Source organism: Nicrophorus vespilloides, unplaced genomic scaffold (genome assembly GCF_001412225.1).
Source record: "Nicrophorus vespilloides isolate i.1.1-1 unplaced genomic scaffold, Nicve_v1.0, whole genome shotgun sequence".
Taxonomy (NCBI): Eukaryota; Metazoa; Arthropoda; class Insecta; order Coleoptera; family Silphidae; genus Nicrophorus; species Nicrophorus vespilloides.
In genome coordinates, this window is record NW_017096952.1 from 20,022 (window position 1) to 39,923 (window position 19,902).

At 30.5% G+C, this 19,902-nt stretch overlaps 2 protein-coding genes and 3 long non-coding RNA genes across 9 annotated transcripts; 4 read left to right on the forward strand and 1 right to left on the reverse strand.

Moving 5' to 3' along the window:
* The first annotated feature begins 954 nt into the window (after window positions 1–954).
* Window positions 955–6,416, forward strand: LOC108558570 (laminin subunit gamma-1-like). Its single transcript, XM_017915534.1, has 13 exons — window positions 955–1,035; window positions 1,082–1,301; window positions 1,362–1,479; window positions 1,537–1,723; window positions 1,774–2,077; window positions 2,182–3,020; window positions 3,077–3,305; window positions 3,361–3,855; window positions 3,904–4,195; window positions 4,247–4,740; window positions 4,793–5,512; window positions 5,569–5,936; window positions 5,995–6,416. The coding sequence occupies exons 1-13, from the start codon at window positions 955–957 to the stop codon at window positions 6,328–6,330; spliced, it is 4,683 nt and encodes a 1,560-aa protein (XP_017771023.1). The 3' UTR covers window positions 6,331–6,416.
* A 131-nt stretch (window positions 6,417–6,547) lies between these two features.
* Window positions 6,548–12,687, forward strand: LOC108558577. Its single transcript, XR_001890909.1, has 5 exons — window positions 6,548–6,648; window positions 6,695–6,796; window positions 6,853–7,068; window positions 7,135–7,202; window positions 12,071–12,687. It is a non-coding gene; the product is annotated as an uncharacterized LOC108558577 (long non-coding RNA).
* Window positions 9,223–10,070, reverse strand: LOC108558576. Its single transcript, XM_017915537.1, has 2 exons — window positions 9,843–10,070; window positions 9,223–9,791 (listed from the first exon to the last, which is right to left on the reverse strand). Exons 1-2 carry the CDS (start codon window positions 9,921–9,923, stop codon window positions 9,357–9,359), a joined length of 516 nt encoding a protein of 171 aa, XP_017771026.1. The 5' UTR covers window positions 9,924–10,070; the 3' UTR covers window positions 9,223–9,356.
* A 795-nt stretch (window positions 12,688–13,482) lies between the features above and the next one.
* LOC108558571 lies at window positions 13,483–17,598 on the forward strand. Of its 5 annotated transcripts, none has more exons than XR_001890905.1 (8): window positions 13,483–13,576; window positions 14,169–14,300; window positions 14,367–14,584; window positions 15,189–15,319; window positions 16,165–16,305; window positions 16,386–16,521; window positions 16,603–16,717; window positions 17,554–17,598. It is a non-coding gene; the product is annotated as an uncharacterized LOC108558571 (long non-coding RNA). The 5 variants fall into 5 exon arrangements; XR_001890903.1 differs by having other exon boundaries at window positions 14,402–14,584; XR_001890904.1 differs by having other exon boundaries at window positions 14,458–14,584.
* Window positions 17,599–17,732: 134 nt separating this feature from the next.
* On the forward strand, window positions 17,733–19,588 carry LOC108558572. The gene is made up of 3 exons (XR_001890908.1): window positions 17,733–17,832; window positions 18,883–19,149; window positions 19,434–19,588. It is a non-coding gene; the product is annotated as an uncharacterized LOC108558572 (long non-coding RNA).
* Window positions 19,589–19,902: the final 314 nt, after the last annotated feature.

Genomic DNA, 19,902 nt, shown 5'->3' on the forward strand with positions numbered 1-19,902 from the left:
AATAATAAAAGACACTGTCGGGATTTCGATTGTCGGGATTGTAGTCGGGATTTTGATATATTCGGGATTTCGATACAGTCGGGATTTTGATTGTCGGGATTATGATAGTCGGGATTTCAATACAGTCGGGATTTCAATACACTCGGGCTTTCAATAGACTGTCTTTCGGTTGTCGGGCTTGCGATATAGACCCGTGACTGGCAAACCGGTCGACAGGACCCAGCTAAATGTGAAGGGGTTTCCAGAAGGAGACTCAATACTGGAGGAAGAAGAATAAGAATAACAACTTTATGCATTACATAATTAAATGTTTGAATGACGAAATTTAAGTAATTTAATTAGTCAAATTTATATTATATATATCTAATAACATACATTATTTATTAATTTTTTAATTCAATTATATACATATAATTATCATATTACTGTTAGTTAAAGAGAAATTTACAAATAGAATTGCGTAATGAGAAGATTCTGTTAACCATATAGAATTATTATCTATTTTGCAATATTACTATTAGTATCTTTCAAGCTTAATTTATAGGCTTAAGTAAGCTCTGATGCTGCAGGATGAAATTCAGGTTAAAAGAGACATCAGTCTATTGTTTGTTTTTTAATTTTTCACAGCTTCGCGTATTTTTTTATAAAACAGTTTTATTATGTAATATTGAAAAAAAAAATCGTTTGTAATGTTTTGAATAATATAAATATAAATGTACATGATATGGCCTCTAATAAACTTATACAATGTAAAAAAGAGAGCAAGGAAAAAGGTCCTAATTCAGCAGTTTAACATTGTATTTAGTGCAGACGCTGATCCAACGTATTTATTTACATTATATTCCGGACCGTAAATGGAGCATTTGCTGACTTAAGTTTTTTAACTTCACCGGTTTAGACTTTGAAAGAACGAAGCATTTATACTTGTACGGTATGCGACTTCAAATCAGTAAAATGCGTATCGTATTTTTGTTAATTTTCTTGGTTCCTGCAAAAGGGTTTCAACGTTTGGAGAATGTTAGACATTTAATACCTGTAAGTAATAGTACTAATAATATTAAATATAACAATCAGTTTGTAGAAATTTGAACAAATCGCACACGGTAAATTGATCCAAGCAACAAATACTTGTAACGGTAGCATTTTCTGCATGTTGAAAAATGAAACATGCGATATTTGCAACGAGAGAGACCATTCCTCAAAATATTTAACCGATGGTCAAAGTAATACTTATTGGCAATCCCAGACCATGGAGCATGATGTTCAATATCCAAATCAAATACATTTAACATTGAACTTTAGTAAGTTATAATGTTATGGTTATAAAGATGAATGTTTATATATTTGTTGTTTGTTTGCAGACAAAGCCTATGATATTATATACGTGTCCTTATGGTTTAAATCACCGAGACCTGAAAGCTTCGCTATTTACAAGAAAGTATGCGAGTCGTGTCCTTGGGTTCCTTATCAATATTTCAGGTTAGAGCTTATTAAGGATTTTATGTTTTTCATGATTTTATCTTCGAAATGTTACAGCGCTACTTGCCAGGAGACGTACGGTGTTCAGGATTCGACTGCGGTAAAGAAAGGAGTACAGGAAGCAAGGGCGCTTTGCACTTCTTCATATTCTGATATATCTCCTCTGAGTGGAGAACGTGTAATATTTTCAGCTCAGAAATATAGACCTTCTAATACAGACATTAATACTTCACCAGAATTACAAGTGAGAAATTAATAGTTAACTTTAACAAACACTGATTATGTTGTTCTCAGGATTGGATAACTGCTACTGATATACGCATTTCTCTGGATCGTTTAAATACCTTTCAGGATGAGCGATTTAAAGATATATGGGTGCTAAGAAGATACTATTATTCTATCATATCCGTGGAGATTGGAGCTCATTGTAAATGCAATGGTCATGCTTCAAAATGTATTCCAATCAGAAGAAATTCTGATAAATTGGTATGCGATTGCAAGCATAACACTTATGGCGATGATTGTGAGAAATGTCTTCCATACTACAATGATGTACCTTGGAAAAGAGCCACAGACATGCATGTTAATGAATGCAAAGGTATATTTCATTCCAATTTCTATTTTCAATGTAAAATAACACAGACAGTTCTGATTTGAAAAATATTGAAAGTTGAATTAATGTTATAATTAATCTTATATTAGCTTGCAATTGCAATGGTTATTCCAATTCCTGCTTTTTCGACGAGGAGTTATACCGACAAACAGGACATGGCGGTCATTGCATGGAGTGCTCAGGAAATCGTAGTGGTCCCAACTGCGATTATTGCAAAGTAGATTATTATCAATTGGAGACGGGTGAATGTAGAAGTTGCAATTGTGATCCAATTGGATCTTATTCGTCTCAATGCAATACTAATGGTTATTGTAGCTGTAAAGCCGGTGTAGCTGGTCAGAAATGTGACAAGTGCAAGGAGAATCATTACAACTTTGGGAATCGCGGATGCGAAAGCTGCAATTGCAACGTATACGGTTCACTGGATAACATACCTAGATGTGATCCTGAAACAGGTGTATGTAAATGTAAGCAAAACGTAGAAGGGATGCGTTGTTCCGAATGTAAACTAGGATTCTTCAATCTGGAAAGTGATAACATATTCGGTTGCACTGCGTGCTTCTGTTACGGACATTCCTCCAGCTGCCATTCCTCCAACAGTTACTCCAAATATCAGTATGAAGCTCAGTTTACCAAGAGTAATGAGCGATGGAAGGCAATCAATTCGTACGGTGAAACGGTTAGTTTGAAGTATGACAGTAAAAATAGGAGTATTAGTGCATCTTCTAAAGGTGATGATGTATATTTTGTATCATCGGATCGTTTTACTGGAGATCAACGTGCTTCGTATGGTCAACATTTGTATTTCACTCTTCGAATTAGCGATAATGTAAGGAGTACATCGAGTGATTTGGTGTTGGAAGGCGGCGATGGATCTTCCGTTGCCACTAAAATATTTTCGCAACAAAACAAACTTCCCACCACTAAAGTAAATACTATCAATTAGTTATTGTTTTATTATTTAATTTATTATGATTATTTTAGAGTCAAAATTATAAATTTCGTTTGATGGAAGATTCTAGTCTCGACTGGACACCGAAGCTGTCTGCTAAACAATTCATATCAATTCTAAGCAATTTGACGGCTATTAAAATAAAAGCTTCATATTCTGGTAGCGGTACCGGATATTTGGAGGACTTTAAATTAGAGACGGCTTTGTCTGGTATTGCTGGCGAAAAAGCCTCTTGGATAGAGCATTGCGATTGCGTATCAGGTCAGTACGAATAAACAAAGCTAAAGCTAGTTGATTTTCGTGTTATTCTATCTAGGCTACGTTGGACAGTTCTGCGAGTCTTGTGCACCAGGCTTCACACATTCTTCACGTTTAGGTAGTCCTCTATTACCATGTAAGAAGTGTGACTGTCATGAACACGCGGATAACTGTGATCCTATATCTGGGAATTGTTATTGTAATCACAATACGGTAGGCACCAATTGTGAAAAATGTGCTAGAGGTTTCTATGGTAATGCCGTGATGGGCACAGAAAATGATTGTTCATCCTGCGGTTGTCCATATGGTGGTGCCTGTATAGTGGATGATGATGATATAAAATGTATAGAATGTCCGAAAGGGTACGGCGGTCGGAGATGCGACGTATGTTTGGATGGTTACTTCGGAGAGCCACCAACAGAATTATGCCAAAAGTGTGACTGTAATTTAAACATTGATAACGATGCTGTTGGAAACTGCGATACTAAAACTGGGAAATGCCTGAAATGTATCTACAATACCGGAGGTGCATATTGCGAGGAATGTTTACCAGGTAATTAGCAAGAAATATCAATTAACATGTTTTAAGTATACATTTTAGGTTATTACGGAGATGCTTTATCTCTTCCAAAAGGTGACTGTAAAGAATGCGAGTGTTCATCTGAAGGCACTGTAAAAATTGATGATGGCAGTTTGATGTGTGATCAGATTTCTGGTATGTGCAAGTGCCAACCAAACGTGTATGGAAGAAACTGCGATAAATGCGAGGAAGGTTACTACGATTTGATTGAAGACGAAGGATGTAAACCATGTAATTGTAATACGGTTGGATCAATAGATCATACCTGTGATTTACATTCAGGACGTTGTCATTGTCAACCAGGAGTGACTGGGTATTAGGAAAAATATCTATTTAAAGCCTTTTAATTCGTGATTTTTTTTAGCTTAAGATGTGATCGATGCCAGGAAAATAAATATAAATTTTCTTCAAGAGGTTGCCAGGATTGTGAATGCGACGATTTAGGCTCGATCAGCTTGCAATGCGATTCCAGCGGGCAGTGTCCTTGTCTTGAAAATGTGGAAGGTAGAAGATGCGATCAGTGTAAGGAGAATAAGTATGATCGTAGTGAAGGTTGCAAAGATTGTCCGCAATGTTACAATATGGTACAGGAAGCTTATTGGGAGAATAAAAAGAAATTGCAGGAACTAACTGAAATGCTGAATGAACTCGAAGAACGTGCTTTGGTGGTTGGAGACAAACAATTTGAAGCAAATCTTCGTCAGATACAAATTGAAGCTATACACTTAAAAGAGAATGCTAATGCTCTCAATGATGATAATATACAAGAAGAAATGGCTGTTTTAGTGGAGAAACAAAAAACCATTTCAATGTTGTTAATTAAAATAGAGGATAGTATCAATATGGCTAAATATCAAAGTATTAATATTAACATTTTCTTTTTCAATATTTTCAAATATAAATGTTTCAGATGGTTTGGCAACTACCACGTTTGTAGACATACACAATAATGTAAAGCGGACGAAAGAAACTATAAATGTATGTTTTGAAAAAATTGGTAAGGTGTCACTACGAAATTACTTTGGAGATCAATCCGAAAGGCTGAAGAAGACGTTGCAGCAGAATCGGGAACTAATTAAAAATATCACCACTATTTCGGACAAAATCTACAATACTGCATTGGAAGCTCAGACTAAATCGGATGAGGCATATAAACTAGCTAAGTCTAGCACAGATATGAAGAAAGGTTTCCAACAGGAACTTCATAGTTTAAATGGAGATATCGCTAATAAATTTAATACGTTTGAAAAATATAACGAGGGAGCAATTGAAGCACAAAACGAATGGAAGGATATAACATCCTTAAACTTACAGCTACTAGCTGAAGTAAAAACGTTGCATAAAGAGATTCCCGTTGCAGATTTCAGAGGAATAACTGAAGATGCTAAACATATGTTGGATGATTCCGAGGAGATACTTATTAATATGAATAACTTGGATGATATTAATATAAACGACTTTGAACAAATAACAGATTCTAAAAAAATATTACTCAAAGCTACTGAATATACAAATGATTTAAATGAGTTAATCTTTAAAATTGAACAATACGCAATTAAAACATTTAATGCGGTGGATCTATGTGCAAAGGTTTTTTCGAAAGCCACAGAAACGTACAATGCTATCAGTGGTAAATCTATACCTAAATTGATTAGTTAAAGCAATACCTAATATTATGTTTTTCAGATTTCAATAAGAATTTGACTAATACTAGAACCATCGCCGAATCTTCTTTGAATAAAATGCCTTATATCGAAAATTTACTAAGTTATGTGCAAGATTTGTTAATAAAAATAGGACCGAAATTCCATAAGATTAAAGTCAAATCCGACAAGGCTATACGAGGAGCGAAAGATACAATAAAATCCGCAGATGATGTTATGAAAGAGATGCAAGAAGTTTCCGTTGATTTAGAGGCGTTGTTTATAGAAGTTTCTCATTTGCATGAAAGAGCGTTGGAGGTGAATAAGCAACTGGAGGAAGTTAAAGAAAAGTTTATGAAAATACACGGAGATAAAGTTAATAATCAATTGATTACTGAAATCAAAGCGTCTGTAAGTTTATTGATATTATATATAATATATTAATTATATTAATTACTTTTTTTTGTAGGTGGAATATTCTGAAATTAGTACAGAAGAAGCTGCAAGACTAGTCGACGATATGTCGAGAAAAATAGTTGATATTTGGAGCAATATCTCGGATTTACCTGAGGTGGAAGATTTAGATCCTGTGCGCAAGAGGTTGGATTATATTGAAAAGCAGATTAAACAAAACAAAATTGAAAATATATTAGATAAATTTGAGAAGGAAAAGAAGGATAATGATGATCTCATTGAGATGTACACTCAGCGCTTGAATAGTTATACTGAAGAGGTGCAACAATTGAAAAATATAGCTATGGCTATTCCGGATGGTTGTTTTAGAAACATAGCTTTAGAACCATAAGTTTAGGGGAAGATATATCATTTGTTATGTAACTTTTATACAATAACTTTTGTAACTTATATACAATAAATCTTCCAGTTAATCAATAGTTGTATTATTATAATATTTAATTTGCAAAATCACTGGGAGAACTAGCTCCAATGAAATTGGGTCACCCTGTATCTGTGAAGCTATAAGCATGCGTCCCCGACGGTTTATTGATTATATTCCAGTTCCCAGGACTTGTTGCCATTTTCACCTGAATATTCTGTTGGGCAGTGCACGAAGAGCCTAAACCATCCTTCATCTTATCGAGGTTACAACAACCATGGATATAATGTAAGTAATAATATTGGATTAAGCTTGTATCATTTGTACTTTTCAGAATTTGCCTTTTAGTTGTACTCGATTATTTCTAAATTCGGTGAAGGAAAATGAATAAATCCGTCGAAGCGCTTATAGAAAACACAATTCCATCAATCGAGGGGTAAGTTAACTAACCTCCGCTTTACGTAACACTAAATTCTTTGTTATTGTTTTTAGAGACATGAAGCGCACTATGTGCTGTGGATGACATCGTTTTGTGCTAAGAATTCAATCGAAATTACGTAATCCACTTGGCGTATCCATGCATCTTTAAATGTCATAGGTTTCCACATTTCACAACTTTAATTTATTTCATCACAAAAACGATCTTTTTTACGTTGATGCAATTGGGATTGTTATTATTTTTTTTTAACCCAGATTTTTGGTTTAAAGGTAATTTGAGTTTCAAAGCTCTATAAGCAATACAATTTCACTAATCAATATCAAAACATTTTTTAGTTTGCGTTGGTGCAAGCCAGGGAGTCAAACGCTGTGCAGATTAAAGACGGATTTGGAAAAGCTTTTTGGTGAGTTTATAATTTTAATTTAATATTTTTCAAGATTTATGAAATGCCTAAAATTTTCACGAAACTTAAATCAATTTTCAATTTATTTAAACTATTTTTATTTATATACAAGAGTGTCATGCATGAAGCCCATAAATTAAATCAATAAGTCAAATCAAATCATAGTCAATATTTTTATTTTGTACGCATATTGAAGAATGCGAGAATCAATGAAATTTAACAACGTAACACTATTAATGAAGAAATGAAGAAGCAAGGACAAATTTGGACTCAGGATGAAGAATCATTGAGGAATTTATGAAGAATCAAGAATGAAGAAAGAAAACTGAAGAACTTCAAGAGGAATTTGCAAATTATAAAATATAAATAGTGTTCATTTTTATTTTGTTTTGTGTGTGTAAATAGTGTAAATTAATATTAATTTTGTTTTTATCAACTGATATTTTAATTAGGACAAGGATTGGAAGAATCCTACAATTAAATTCATCGAGGGATTGGATACAAATGAAGAGTAATCATTGAAATAATTTTATTTAAATTGATTTTTAGGAATCCTAAGAAATTTAATGGGATGCAAGCAGAGTATTAATGGGAGTTAAATATTACTTCCCCTGTAACAATAAAATTGTTCGGTGCATAAGGAATCATTAAGAATCAAGGAAACAGTTTATGGATTATGCAAGGATAAATACGGATTATGCAATAATGATCAACTAGTAATGAAAGATTATAGTATATGATTGACTATATTCATGCTATAATGATGAAGATTATTGGTATTTGAAAATTGAAGAATATTCAAGAAGATTTAGAAGCTTAAAAACTTAAAAATTAGTGAAAAAAAATTAAAAATAATAATTCTAAAATAGGAAAAATATAAATAGATGGGAAATGAATGAATAAATATCGAGAGAATTGTGCAGAATGCAAGCTAAATGGAGATTTACTTGAGAAGAAGTAAATAAATAAAAATGTTTCTTAATTTAGTATGAAATAATTATCATAATTTGAAATGTACTATAATTCAAGTTATAAATCAATTAAAATACATGTTTGAAAATATATGTATAATGAACTAAGAACAAATAACCTAAATTAATCAACAAAAACATTGAAGACAAAGGAGGTAAAATAAATCGAAGATTGAAGGACCTTTCATAACTAGCCAGAATCAAAGGTTTTCTACCTCATATGGAAGGACTACTACACAATTTCAAACAAGGCTTCAGAGCAGGTAGGAATGAGTTATTTTACAACCATTATCTTTATGGCAACTCCAATAAAATGGTGATTCTATTGTTTGATTTACAGTGCACAATAGAACATAAAGTGTATTGTGCTATGACTTATGGTGTAAAATGGATGTGGTGTGGATCTGGAATACAATGCTAAGTGATTCTATTATTTGATTTATAGCATATACAAAACAGTAGCTTGGAGATACTTAAAGGCAACATCAACTAATAACTTATATTATTAGTATAAAGTGTGGATTTTTAATACTATGCAAACTGATACTATTGCTTGATTTACAGCACTCTATAAAACAGAAGACTGTAGATGCTTAAAAGCAACAACTAAGAATACAGAAGTACAGTGTTTAATTTATAGCACTCAATAAAATAGAAGTTTGAAGATGCTTGAAAACAACAATAACTAAAGATCGCCAATAAGTGTGGAGTGTGGATTTGGAATACAATGCTAAGTGAAACCATTGCTTGGTAATCAAAACAGAAGCTTGGAGATGCTAGAGGCTACTAAGAGCAATGCAGTACTCGAACTTATAGTATTGTATTTCTGGTATAAATTGCATACAGTGCAGATTTGGTCTGATATGATAAGTGATTATATTGTTTGCTTTATAGTTGCTTAATTTTTCAAGGTTTATGAGTGTACAATAACAAGTGCGAACAACCTCACAAGGAAGGTAAGGGTGTTGGAAATAGTGTTGTTTATGTGGCTCCAATATGTGTTGTGACAAACTTAATACAAAATAATGTTGCATTATAAATGTTTTATTTATAAAACATAGTGAAATGATCATAATAAAGAAATATAAAAAAATATGAACAAAAATAAGAGGTACATCAAAAGAACTATTTTAAGAATACAATAGTAATATCAAATAGATAAATGAATAAGGAGATTTTGAATTTACATTTGTTGATTCAATTGGAATGCTTCGATCCTGAGAAATATATCGTTAAAATTACTAGCGAGACACCCATTTGCCAACGAGACGTACACAAGTAGGATCATATATAATCCGGTCTTCGTATAAAAATAATCGACCAGAAAAATAAAGTTCAACATTGTGATTAAATACTTCTTAATCATATTAGGATTATCTTTCTTCATCGAGCTGGTGATTGCCAATAGTGAGCTCATGTATCCGGATTGACTGGTCAAAGGTATCAGCCTACATATGATGATATTGAAATTGTCTGGGCCCACAATCAAGAAAAATGTCTTGTAACAGATGTACGTAGGCATGTCAATAAGCATAATGATGAAATTGTGCATCATCTGATGAAACAAAATAAGTAGAAATACAATTGCCCTCAAAGCAACTGTCGCCATATTGGTAAGCTGAAATTTTTACGGTTAGGAAAATGCGTTAACCAGAGAATAGAATCTTACCCAAATCGGGATATCTTCTGTCCTTTTACGGGGTCTTCTCAGTTTCTGTTTCAGCTTACGCCTTTTACTCCTTGACGCCATCTTCGTTGTAAAAATGTGTAAAAAATCTAAATACAAGAAGCACCTTCGCCGAAATGACGCTGAGACTGAGTGTGGTCGAGAATAACGCCCAATCAAGGAACAAAATGTTTTGTTTTAACGGTCAAAGTCATAGGCGTCTTGATGAGGGTGCAAAAAGTATATTTATTCAATAATCGTTTAAATTATTGTTAATACACATATTTGTATTTAAAAAAATTATATTATATTATAGATATAGTATATTATAACAAGAAATATTGTTATTATAATTAAGAAAGATAATATATAAACTTTTAAGTTAGTTCTTAAGTTTAGTGTAGATGGCGCTTAAATTTGACACTCTTGTTTGTGAGCGCAACAAAAAACGGTTTTTTGGGCATTTCATTGTGTTGTAATTATGTAACTGGTATCATAATTTATTTTACAATAAGTATTTTATGTTACAATAAGTATTTGGATCTTATTGCTAAAAACGAGCAAGCGTAATTAGTATAGGCAAGCAACATAACTCTAATGACTATACATTATATAAGGATGATATCTTAATCAACGGAAGCGGATCTGCTAAGTGGATGGGGATTGGATTCATGAAAATTAAGGACGAAATCTGGATAGGATAAACTCTAAAGGAGTTCCTAGATACTTTGAAAGTAATTTGAATTGATAAATATATATAAAATATGTATATTCTGAGCTCACATATATTGTGTTACCAATAGAAATAAGGATAAAGAGACTTTTAGAATGATTAAATAAGAGAGCCTAAGATATGAATAATAGGAGATGAAGAATTAACATAGATTTATCCAATTCCTACCATTGTAAAGTAATGTAAAAAACAAATACTAAGAAATTAAGTATTATGATGGATGGAAGAGATTTGAGGAGAATATACTTATTGCAAGCCGACAATCATCAAGATTTAGTGATTAAGAAATTACAATGTATTGAATTACAATTCTCATTACGATTTTATTGCAACTGAGATATAAAGTATTAAGATGAAAAGAGGAATTATATTGATGGTGGATAATCCACAGTGTAAGAGTAATACCCTAAGACTCATTGGATTATCAAATAATAAATGATTGAAACAATAATAGTTATACGCATAAATACTAAGATATAAAGTAATATTGTATGTTACATATTACTTGTAAGAAGATTATAAATTATTGATACTTAAGATTTTGTTACCAGAAGATTGAGGTACAGGCAGAAAGGAATAAATAGGATTTCTTGATTTTATCAGTAGGAGATGTACACATATCAAATATTTTAATTGATTTATCTGGAACAGAAGTTATAGCCACTAAAGCAAATCCTATCAAAAATAGTATTGAACTTCGTAGAAGATTCTAATGTTGTTGATTGTTGAAGCTTGAAAACTTGTGAAAGGTTTCATTACCTGGAAGAAAAACTATAGCCATTATAGAAAAGAAATCTTATGAAATATGTGGATAAAGACTAATTGAATATTATGTAATACTTATTAGTATATAAAGACAAGTTTAAATACTTACATATTATACTTACGCTGTAATTATTACAAAAAATGTATCATCATATGAGACTATTAAATAATAATTAAGTTCAAAAAGAGTATTGTAACAGAACTGAAAGTTATCACATTTTGTAACAAAATATGCCAGGCTAAGAGAATAAGTCAGGATACGAGGATAAGCTATGATTATAATATAAGATGATAAGTTAAGATAAGTCATGACAAGATGATAAGTTAGGGTGCGAGGATAAGTTATGATAAGATGATAATTAAAAATATAAGCTACGATCAAATGATAATTTAGGATACGAGGATACGTTACGAAAAGTAGATAACTAAGGATTAGAGGATACGTAATTATAAGAAGATATGTTAGAATAGTATCAGTATCCAAATATATTCCTAGAATATAATTTAATATGAAAACAAGAACTTTTCACGTGAAGATGATAATTTGATATTAAAATAAAAGAAAAATAAAAGTATATCCAGGATTAAGCTACACAACTAGAATTAATATACTAATAATATTAAACAGTAATTTCTATAATTAATGATTAATTGTAGTTTGTGAGGATTAAAATACTTTGCTTGTTGAACATTTTGTAATAGCAATAGGAATTTATAGTTTGCTTTATTCTAGGTTAACATCACTCCAAAATAGAACCGATCAATGGAGACATTCAACATCTGCATTCCGAGCCAGCATAAGTTTGGATCCTTTAGCGCTTGACGTAACCACCAAACCAAATGGAAACAACAGTTTTCTAATCTATATCCATACAATTATTATGTTGCCTTTGAATACATTGTTACATGTTACAAATTAGTTCCAATAGAAACATTTGTTATCATACTAAAAGATGTTGTATGTAGTATTAATGTTTGTACGGAATCTCCGTGCAACGTTCATCAGGAAAAATATCATAGACAAATAGTTATGTTTACTTATAGGAATTATTTTCGAATATTATAACTGTTGGCATTTGCGTGTCTTAAAGCATAGTAACTTACTGACTTGGTGTGCACTGTTCACCATTGAAATTGTTGTATTATATAACCATTCTAAGCTAATTTAGTAAGAAAACTTACCTTTAAGGAGACTAGTATTAAGTAATCAATGCAGTTGAAACACAATAAAATCACTCGCAATGTTATTCCACGAAATACGAGATTTTTATTTGCAATTTATTGGTAGCTTATACTTTCTATAGAATTTACAGTTTATGGCATTTGTGTGTCTTAAATCGCTTTTATATGCACGCACTGTTTCTTTACAGTCTTTGCTATATTTAACTAATGTAAATATTTAGTTTTATAAGAATATTGAAAATATCTTACTTAAATTTGTTTAGATTTTCTATATTATCTGAATAATCTAATATAAGAAAATTGAATTTAATAACAGTTAACAACAACAGTAAATTAAGACAATATTATTGTACATTTACTTTTATTAATTTAATATCTAAATGTATCAATATTTTAAATAATATGAAGTAATGTTTAAAATATAATTTTTGAATTAAATGTACGAATATTCTTAAATAAAATTAAATCCTCTCATTAGATAAGTTTTTATTAAAACATCTATTTATCACGAAAATTGGGATAAATTTGTATCAAATTTGCCTTTGATTATTATCGAATACCTTACATTTTACAATTAACTTCAATATTGATAATAAAAAATATTATTTTTTAAAGCTTTATTAATCAATAAGTTTGTACCCAAAATGATCAAATTTAGACAAATTCATAAGAACTTTATTCTTATTCTTAAAAATCCTTGAATTTTAAATTTTACACCTGACAATTGAATTTCGCGCTTTTTAAATAGAGGATATGATGCAATTCTTAAGCTGAGTGCGTACTGTGGATTGATTGTTATTTTTTTAGATTTATACACAAATTCTTTAAAATAAAAGTAAGTAAGGAAATCCAATAGCTTTTGTTGAATTTTGTATGATTTTATTGCTAATTTGCATTCGTATTTTAAATTTCGCGCTTCATTAAAAAAGGGAAACATCGTGTGCAAGTTGTGAACGCGCCAGCATATTGATCAAATGTAATTGCGAAGCCATTGCGGACGCAATGAGTAGTTTATAAAAAAAAGTGTGTTTGTGAAGTTATTGTTGCGTGTTGAAATGTATGTAAGACTTAAACACTTTTAGCAGCTCATGCTTATCACGCTTTAAGGTTGTCAGACGTTTTCTTATATAACTAATAGCCAAAATGATTTGTTTGCTAATGTTGCGTAATCTTTGTTAATATTTTTGAGTTGTTTTATCTTCATGGAGCAATAGTTTAAAAGGGTTAGATGTTAAGAAAGCTTAATTCAGATTTGTTGCACAAGTTGTATTTTTTTTTGTAAAAATTTGGATGTCTACACGAAAATTTTGCTGATCCAACATTTTTATTACTTCTCAAAAAAAAGAGATTAATTTCTTCTACAGTTTATTTATAAAACTCCATCCTTTTATTTAATATCAATTTTATATAATAGAGAAAAAATTGCCGGGATAAACAAGAGTGCGCATGCACATTGCATTCACAGCACCCTTAATGGACTGCATCTTCCTTAAATTCATTTGATCATTAAAGTGGTAGAAGTTGTAAGTTGAAAATTTTTTTGAAGGAGTCATAAGAATTGTAGTGATTTCGATGAAAGGCGTTAAGATGTATTAAACCTTAAAGATGAGCTAGTAGAAAAAAAATTCAAGTGCGCATGTTTTTTTTAGTCTTTATTGCTGTCACGTGTTGCGTCAACGTTTCCCTTCTGAACCAATCAGCTTCCAACGTGGAAGGAACCAAGTGGATGCCTAATTTGTGCAACATTTTTCAGCAAAGCAATCGCATCATCTGAAATAGATGTAAGTGATTATAAAAGTATTTGCTTCAATAATTGAGAAACTAATTAAAGTATTAATAAAATATAGAATCGGATTCAAATAACCATAAAGTTGCATTATAGCTCAATCGATTACCTAAATTCCCGGGATATATATCATTGCGCATGCACGTCCTCAGGTCTTATGCAATCAACGCGTCAACGTTTCCTTTCTGGACCAATCAGCTTCCAACGTGGAAGGAACCAAGTGGATGCCTAATTTGAGCAACATTTTTCAGCAAAGCAATCGCATCATCTGAAATAGATGTAAGTGATTATAATAGTATTTGCTTCAATAATTATGAAACTAATCAAAGTATTAATAAAATATAGAATTGGATTCAAATAACCAAAAAGTTGTATTATAGCTCAATCGATTACCTAAATTCCCGGGATATAAATCATTGCGCATGCACGTCCTCAGGTCTTATGCAATCATGTAATTCAAGTTGCACATTGGTCACGTAGTCATTTTCATTAGTTCATCTACTGACATCTTGTAAGTTTCAATACCAAAACTATTTACTTGATCAGACCATAATAAATATCATTTCTAAATCTTAAACCAATGATTAAAGATTAATGAAGTTGTTGAATTTATTGGAGGATTAAAGATAAGAAAACTTTAATACGTATAGCTCATGTCATATGCATGAGGTCTATACGATTTTAAGTTTGAAGCTAAATAAATTTTCATTTAATTATATATAATTTTCTAAAAATTCTTGAATTAATTGACAAATTATTTAACTTCAGAAGTGACGTAAGAAAAGTCCTTTATGATAGCTTGGTATTGGTGTATTATAATTACTCATTAAAAAATAAGATAATTTAGAAAGAAATTATAAACTATGTATATGTATTTTTTTAGTTTCCATTGGTTGAGTGTGGTTGCAAGTTTGTCGACGTATTCAAAAGGAACCAATCAAAATCTTGAACATCCAGAGCTTTAAGTGGCTGACTAATTGAGCATCTTACACGGATTGAAGTTCATCATTTTCTGTAAGTGATTTACAAATTGTTATGTAACTTTTATATAATGAACATTTCCATTGGACTCGATTATTTTTTTGAGTGTGCGTACAATGTCTTTAACTCCATTGATTTATTGATGACAATTGCCCGGGATAATAATGAATGCGCATGCACTTCCTCATCTCCTTTCCTATGATGCAGCTCCATCCATCATTGTCCATACTGTTTTTGATAATGAACTACGTAGACACCTGACATCTTGTATCTTTCAATACCATTTGTAGATCTGAATTCAGGTAATTGTTACCCATATGCTATATTAGTTTCCTATAAGTCTGTATTAAAATTTAAAGTTAGCTTATTCACAAACCACATGAAAATATGAAGTATTAAGTAAAATTGTAAAAATTCACGCAATTTTTTCACTATTTTTTTTATGTATTTGATTATTTCAAGAGTCTGCGCATAAAATCTATAGCTCAATTGATTTATTACCTGCAATTGCCCGGGATGACAAAGAATGCGCATGCACTTCCTCATCTCCTTTCCTGTGATGCAACTCCATCCATCATTGCACATCTGTCACGTACTCTTTCTGGTTCTGCACAAATAGTCACTTAACATCTTGTATGTTTCTATACCATTTACATATTTGAAGAGATAATAGAACTATTGTAATTGAAGTCAGGTAATTGTTATCATTTATATTTGATGTCATAATTTCCTCAAAATTTCTAAATCCATAAACCACTTATACTATAGTCGACTTATTTAACTTTATCAATTGATTATGCTTCTGGTATTAAAGACCATAATAATTAAATGTAAAAAAATATGATAAATATGTATATAATTTGGGACATTTTTTTTAGATTCCATAGATTGGGCGTGTCTGTCAAAATTTGACGTTTATCGCTAACGTGTCATTCCTGAGCCAATCAAACGTGCAGAGCTTCTAGTAGCAGATCTATTAAGGAGATTGTTGCAGTTATTTGAGTTAAACTGATATCGAAGTAAGTTTATTATTATCTATCGAATTGATACTTTGATATAAAGTAAGATAAATATGTACCTAATTCGCAATATTTTTTAGGTTCCATTGGTTGGTCGTGTCTGACAAAATTTGACGTGTCCCTCCTGAGCCAGAGAAAACATCGAGCGTGCAAAGCTTCTAGTAACAGACTTATTGAGAATCTTGTTCCAGTTTCTTCAGTTTATCTGAATTATCTGTAAGTTTAAAATTACTTACTAAAAGTATACTTTAATATGAAGGAAGACAGACATGTATCTAATTCGCAATATTTTTTTAGATTCCATCGGTTGGGCGTGTCTCGAAAAATTTGACGTTTATCGTTGACGTGTCACTCCACAGCCAATCTAAACATCGAACGTGCAGAGCATTACTTGAGTTCATCTGATATCGATGTAAGTGATATCAATAATAATTATTAAAGGAACCAAACTAAAAAAGTTACGCAATTATAAAAGGCAATACAAAAATGCTTGTAATTTAAAAAACCTAATAACACGAGAAAAAAACTGAAAACTTGATTGACAATTCCTCTTTGATTGTAGCTTCGTAATTGTCGATATTATTATCATTGCTTCAAAATTATACTTAAAATGTTATTAAAACATTGCTATACTAAAACAAATTTTGGACTCGAGTATTTGAAGAGTCTGCGCATAAAATCTATAGGTCTATTGATTCAGTTGTAATTTCCCGGGAAATGCGCATGCACTTTCCCATGCGTATCTGTCACATTTGTCATTTCATAGATTCAATACTAGTAAGAAGCAATCAACTAATATCAGGTCTACAACAGGGCTAATTAGGCTATAGTCCTGTCTCCAATGTATTTGCTTATGAAGAGACCAAATATTTTAGGACTGACCTTTTTATTATATTATAAAGTTTATGATCATTTGTACATACTAGCCAATATGAGATCATTAACATTTTGTCCATTTCCAAATTGCATAATTAAATTAGAGAGTTTATCCCTCCTGCAATTAAATCAATTTTGAACAATTCAAAGATATTCTTGGATTAATGAAAAAATCTGTTAAATGTTTATTTTTTTTAGTTAACGTAACTTATATTTTATTTTCACTCAAATTGGGTACATTTAATAATGAAAATATTTTGGAATTTTAAATCAAAATTGTGGTGATAATTCTTTCGATTTTCCGCTCATAAATATTTTTATGTGTGATTATTTCTCTGTATAATACTATGACTTCTAACCATCACTTTATAGTACACTACATCGTATTACAAGAATTCCGTTAGGCAGATACTAGGTAAGTTTATAGGTTTATATGATCTAAATTTTGTAGGTTTGCACAATAAATATTATTATTATGGTTTATTAAGAGAAGCATTTCATGAATAATTCTTATAAACAATGAAAAATTATTCTAAGATTTTTAACAGTATTTAAAAAAAAATATATATCAAAGAACATCCCCCAATGCATGAATCGGGCGTTGTGCGCCGATCTTTGGCGCAACCATAATCAAACTACCCGCCATGTTAGGTAACTATATAATTTATAGAATTTATAGAATTTACATCACATTCATATAAAAGAAATATTGGTATATTAATTTAAATAAAAACAATCTATATTTGACTATTACATGAAATTTACATAATTTTCATCATTTTGCTGTATTGATTGATGTTTATGCGTATGCATCAAGGCTGCCTACGTGTCACATACTCTATCTTGTTAATAATTAAATATAACTTTAAATGTAATTAAGGATATTTTACGTGTGCGTGCCACCACCTCACAATTGTTTTTTTTATAATTGAGTTCAATTAATGAGTTAAAAAATTAACGTGAACGTGATGGACTGGTTCAATCAATCAACGAAAGTTGTTAATCAATAATTAACTAATCAAATAACAATATTTTTAATTAAATATTTAAATAAATATATTGTTTTATAAAGAAGTATAACTGATAATTATTATTATGAGATAACATTATAATTTATTGTAAAATCAATGTTTTCATTTATAGTAGTTTCAAACTCACCAGAATCTGTAATATTAATAATATTGCTATACCTAGTATACTGAAAAATATATTTGCATGAAATTGCTCATTATTTAATTGCTTACATTTGTAAATGGCCATCATCATATTAAAACATTCTATGTGTGACATGAAATGAATATGAAGAGTTAAATTAAAATGTTTTTCCAATTATTAGGTTATTGAAGCTATTTCCAATTCGAATTAAAATTATATAAGTATACAACTTTATTTCTAAAAAAAATCTTATTTTTCTTATTTTATCCTTGAAATATTCTTGAAAAAATATCCTTAAGATTAAGTATTGAAGAATTGAATACTATCTTGCAAAGTACTTATTTTTGAAGAAAACAAAACAGAAATTTAAATTGTTAATTTACAATAATACCTCGTATTCGATTAGTGCGGATTTTTTTAAGTTTTATAAGTAATGTTAAATAATCACAGAATAATAATAGATTATTATTTTCAATAAAATTATCATTTCATAACATAAAAAAATGATTTTAATCAAATTTTAAGATGTGATTTGAAATATTCTAGGAAATGCGTATCTGATCACAATTTTCCATATTGATTTTATGCAGTTTTACCTTGGAAACTCACATGTATCTCAGAATATGCGCAAACCAATATTGGAATGCGCTTGAGCCAAAAGATGCAAGAACCTGCTCATCCGCCATATTGTGCAGGACATTAAATCATTCCAATCTTGACATTGAAGTTGTGTCATTTAATGAGTAACCATCTATCGGAATTTCTTATATTTCAAAGTGATTGAAGCTCTTTCCTACACTTGTCCACAGTTTTGTAAGTTTTTTTATTATGTCTTATTTGATAATTGAATTATTGAACCTGTTCATTAGATATGTTTCCATATAAAAATATTTTTAATTATTGTATTTGACGTTTTTTCTTCTCAGAAAATATTTCTAAATTAGTAAATTACCATTGTTAATGCTAATTAAAATTTCAATTATTTAAAAAGTATATGTTCTATGAGAAAATTACAATTTAAAAAAAACATTGATGGGAAATTTCAATATAGATTTTATTTAGCTTTGCCCGGGACACTCAATTATTTTATTCCGTAGGTGGGAAACGCGCATGAGCTTTAAAATGCAACCCCGAGAAGCTGCACATCCGCCATATTGTGCAAGGTATTAAATCAATCAAGTAGTGATATTTAAAGAGTAAACATCTGTCAGAATTTGTTGTATTTCATAAGCTGTTTCCTATACTAGTCCACAGTTTTGTAAGTTTTTTATTACGTCTTATTTTATTATATAGATATAACATCAATAATAATTATTTTACAATTGTTATATAGAATCTGTTGATTCCATATGTTTCCATATAAAATTATTTTTAATTATTGAATTTGACATTTTTTCTTCTCAGAAAATATTTCTAAATTATTAATTTACTTTTGTTAATGCTAATTAAAATTTCAATATAGATTTTATTTAGCTTTGCCCAGGACACTCAATTATTTTATTGCGTAGGTGGGAAACGCGCATGAGCTTTGTAATGCAACCCCGGGAAGCTGCACATCCGCCATAT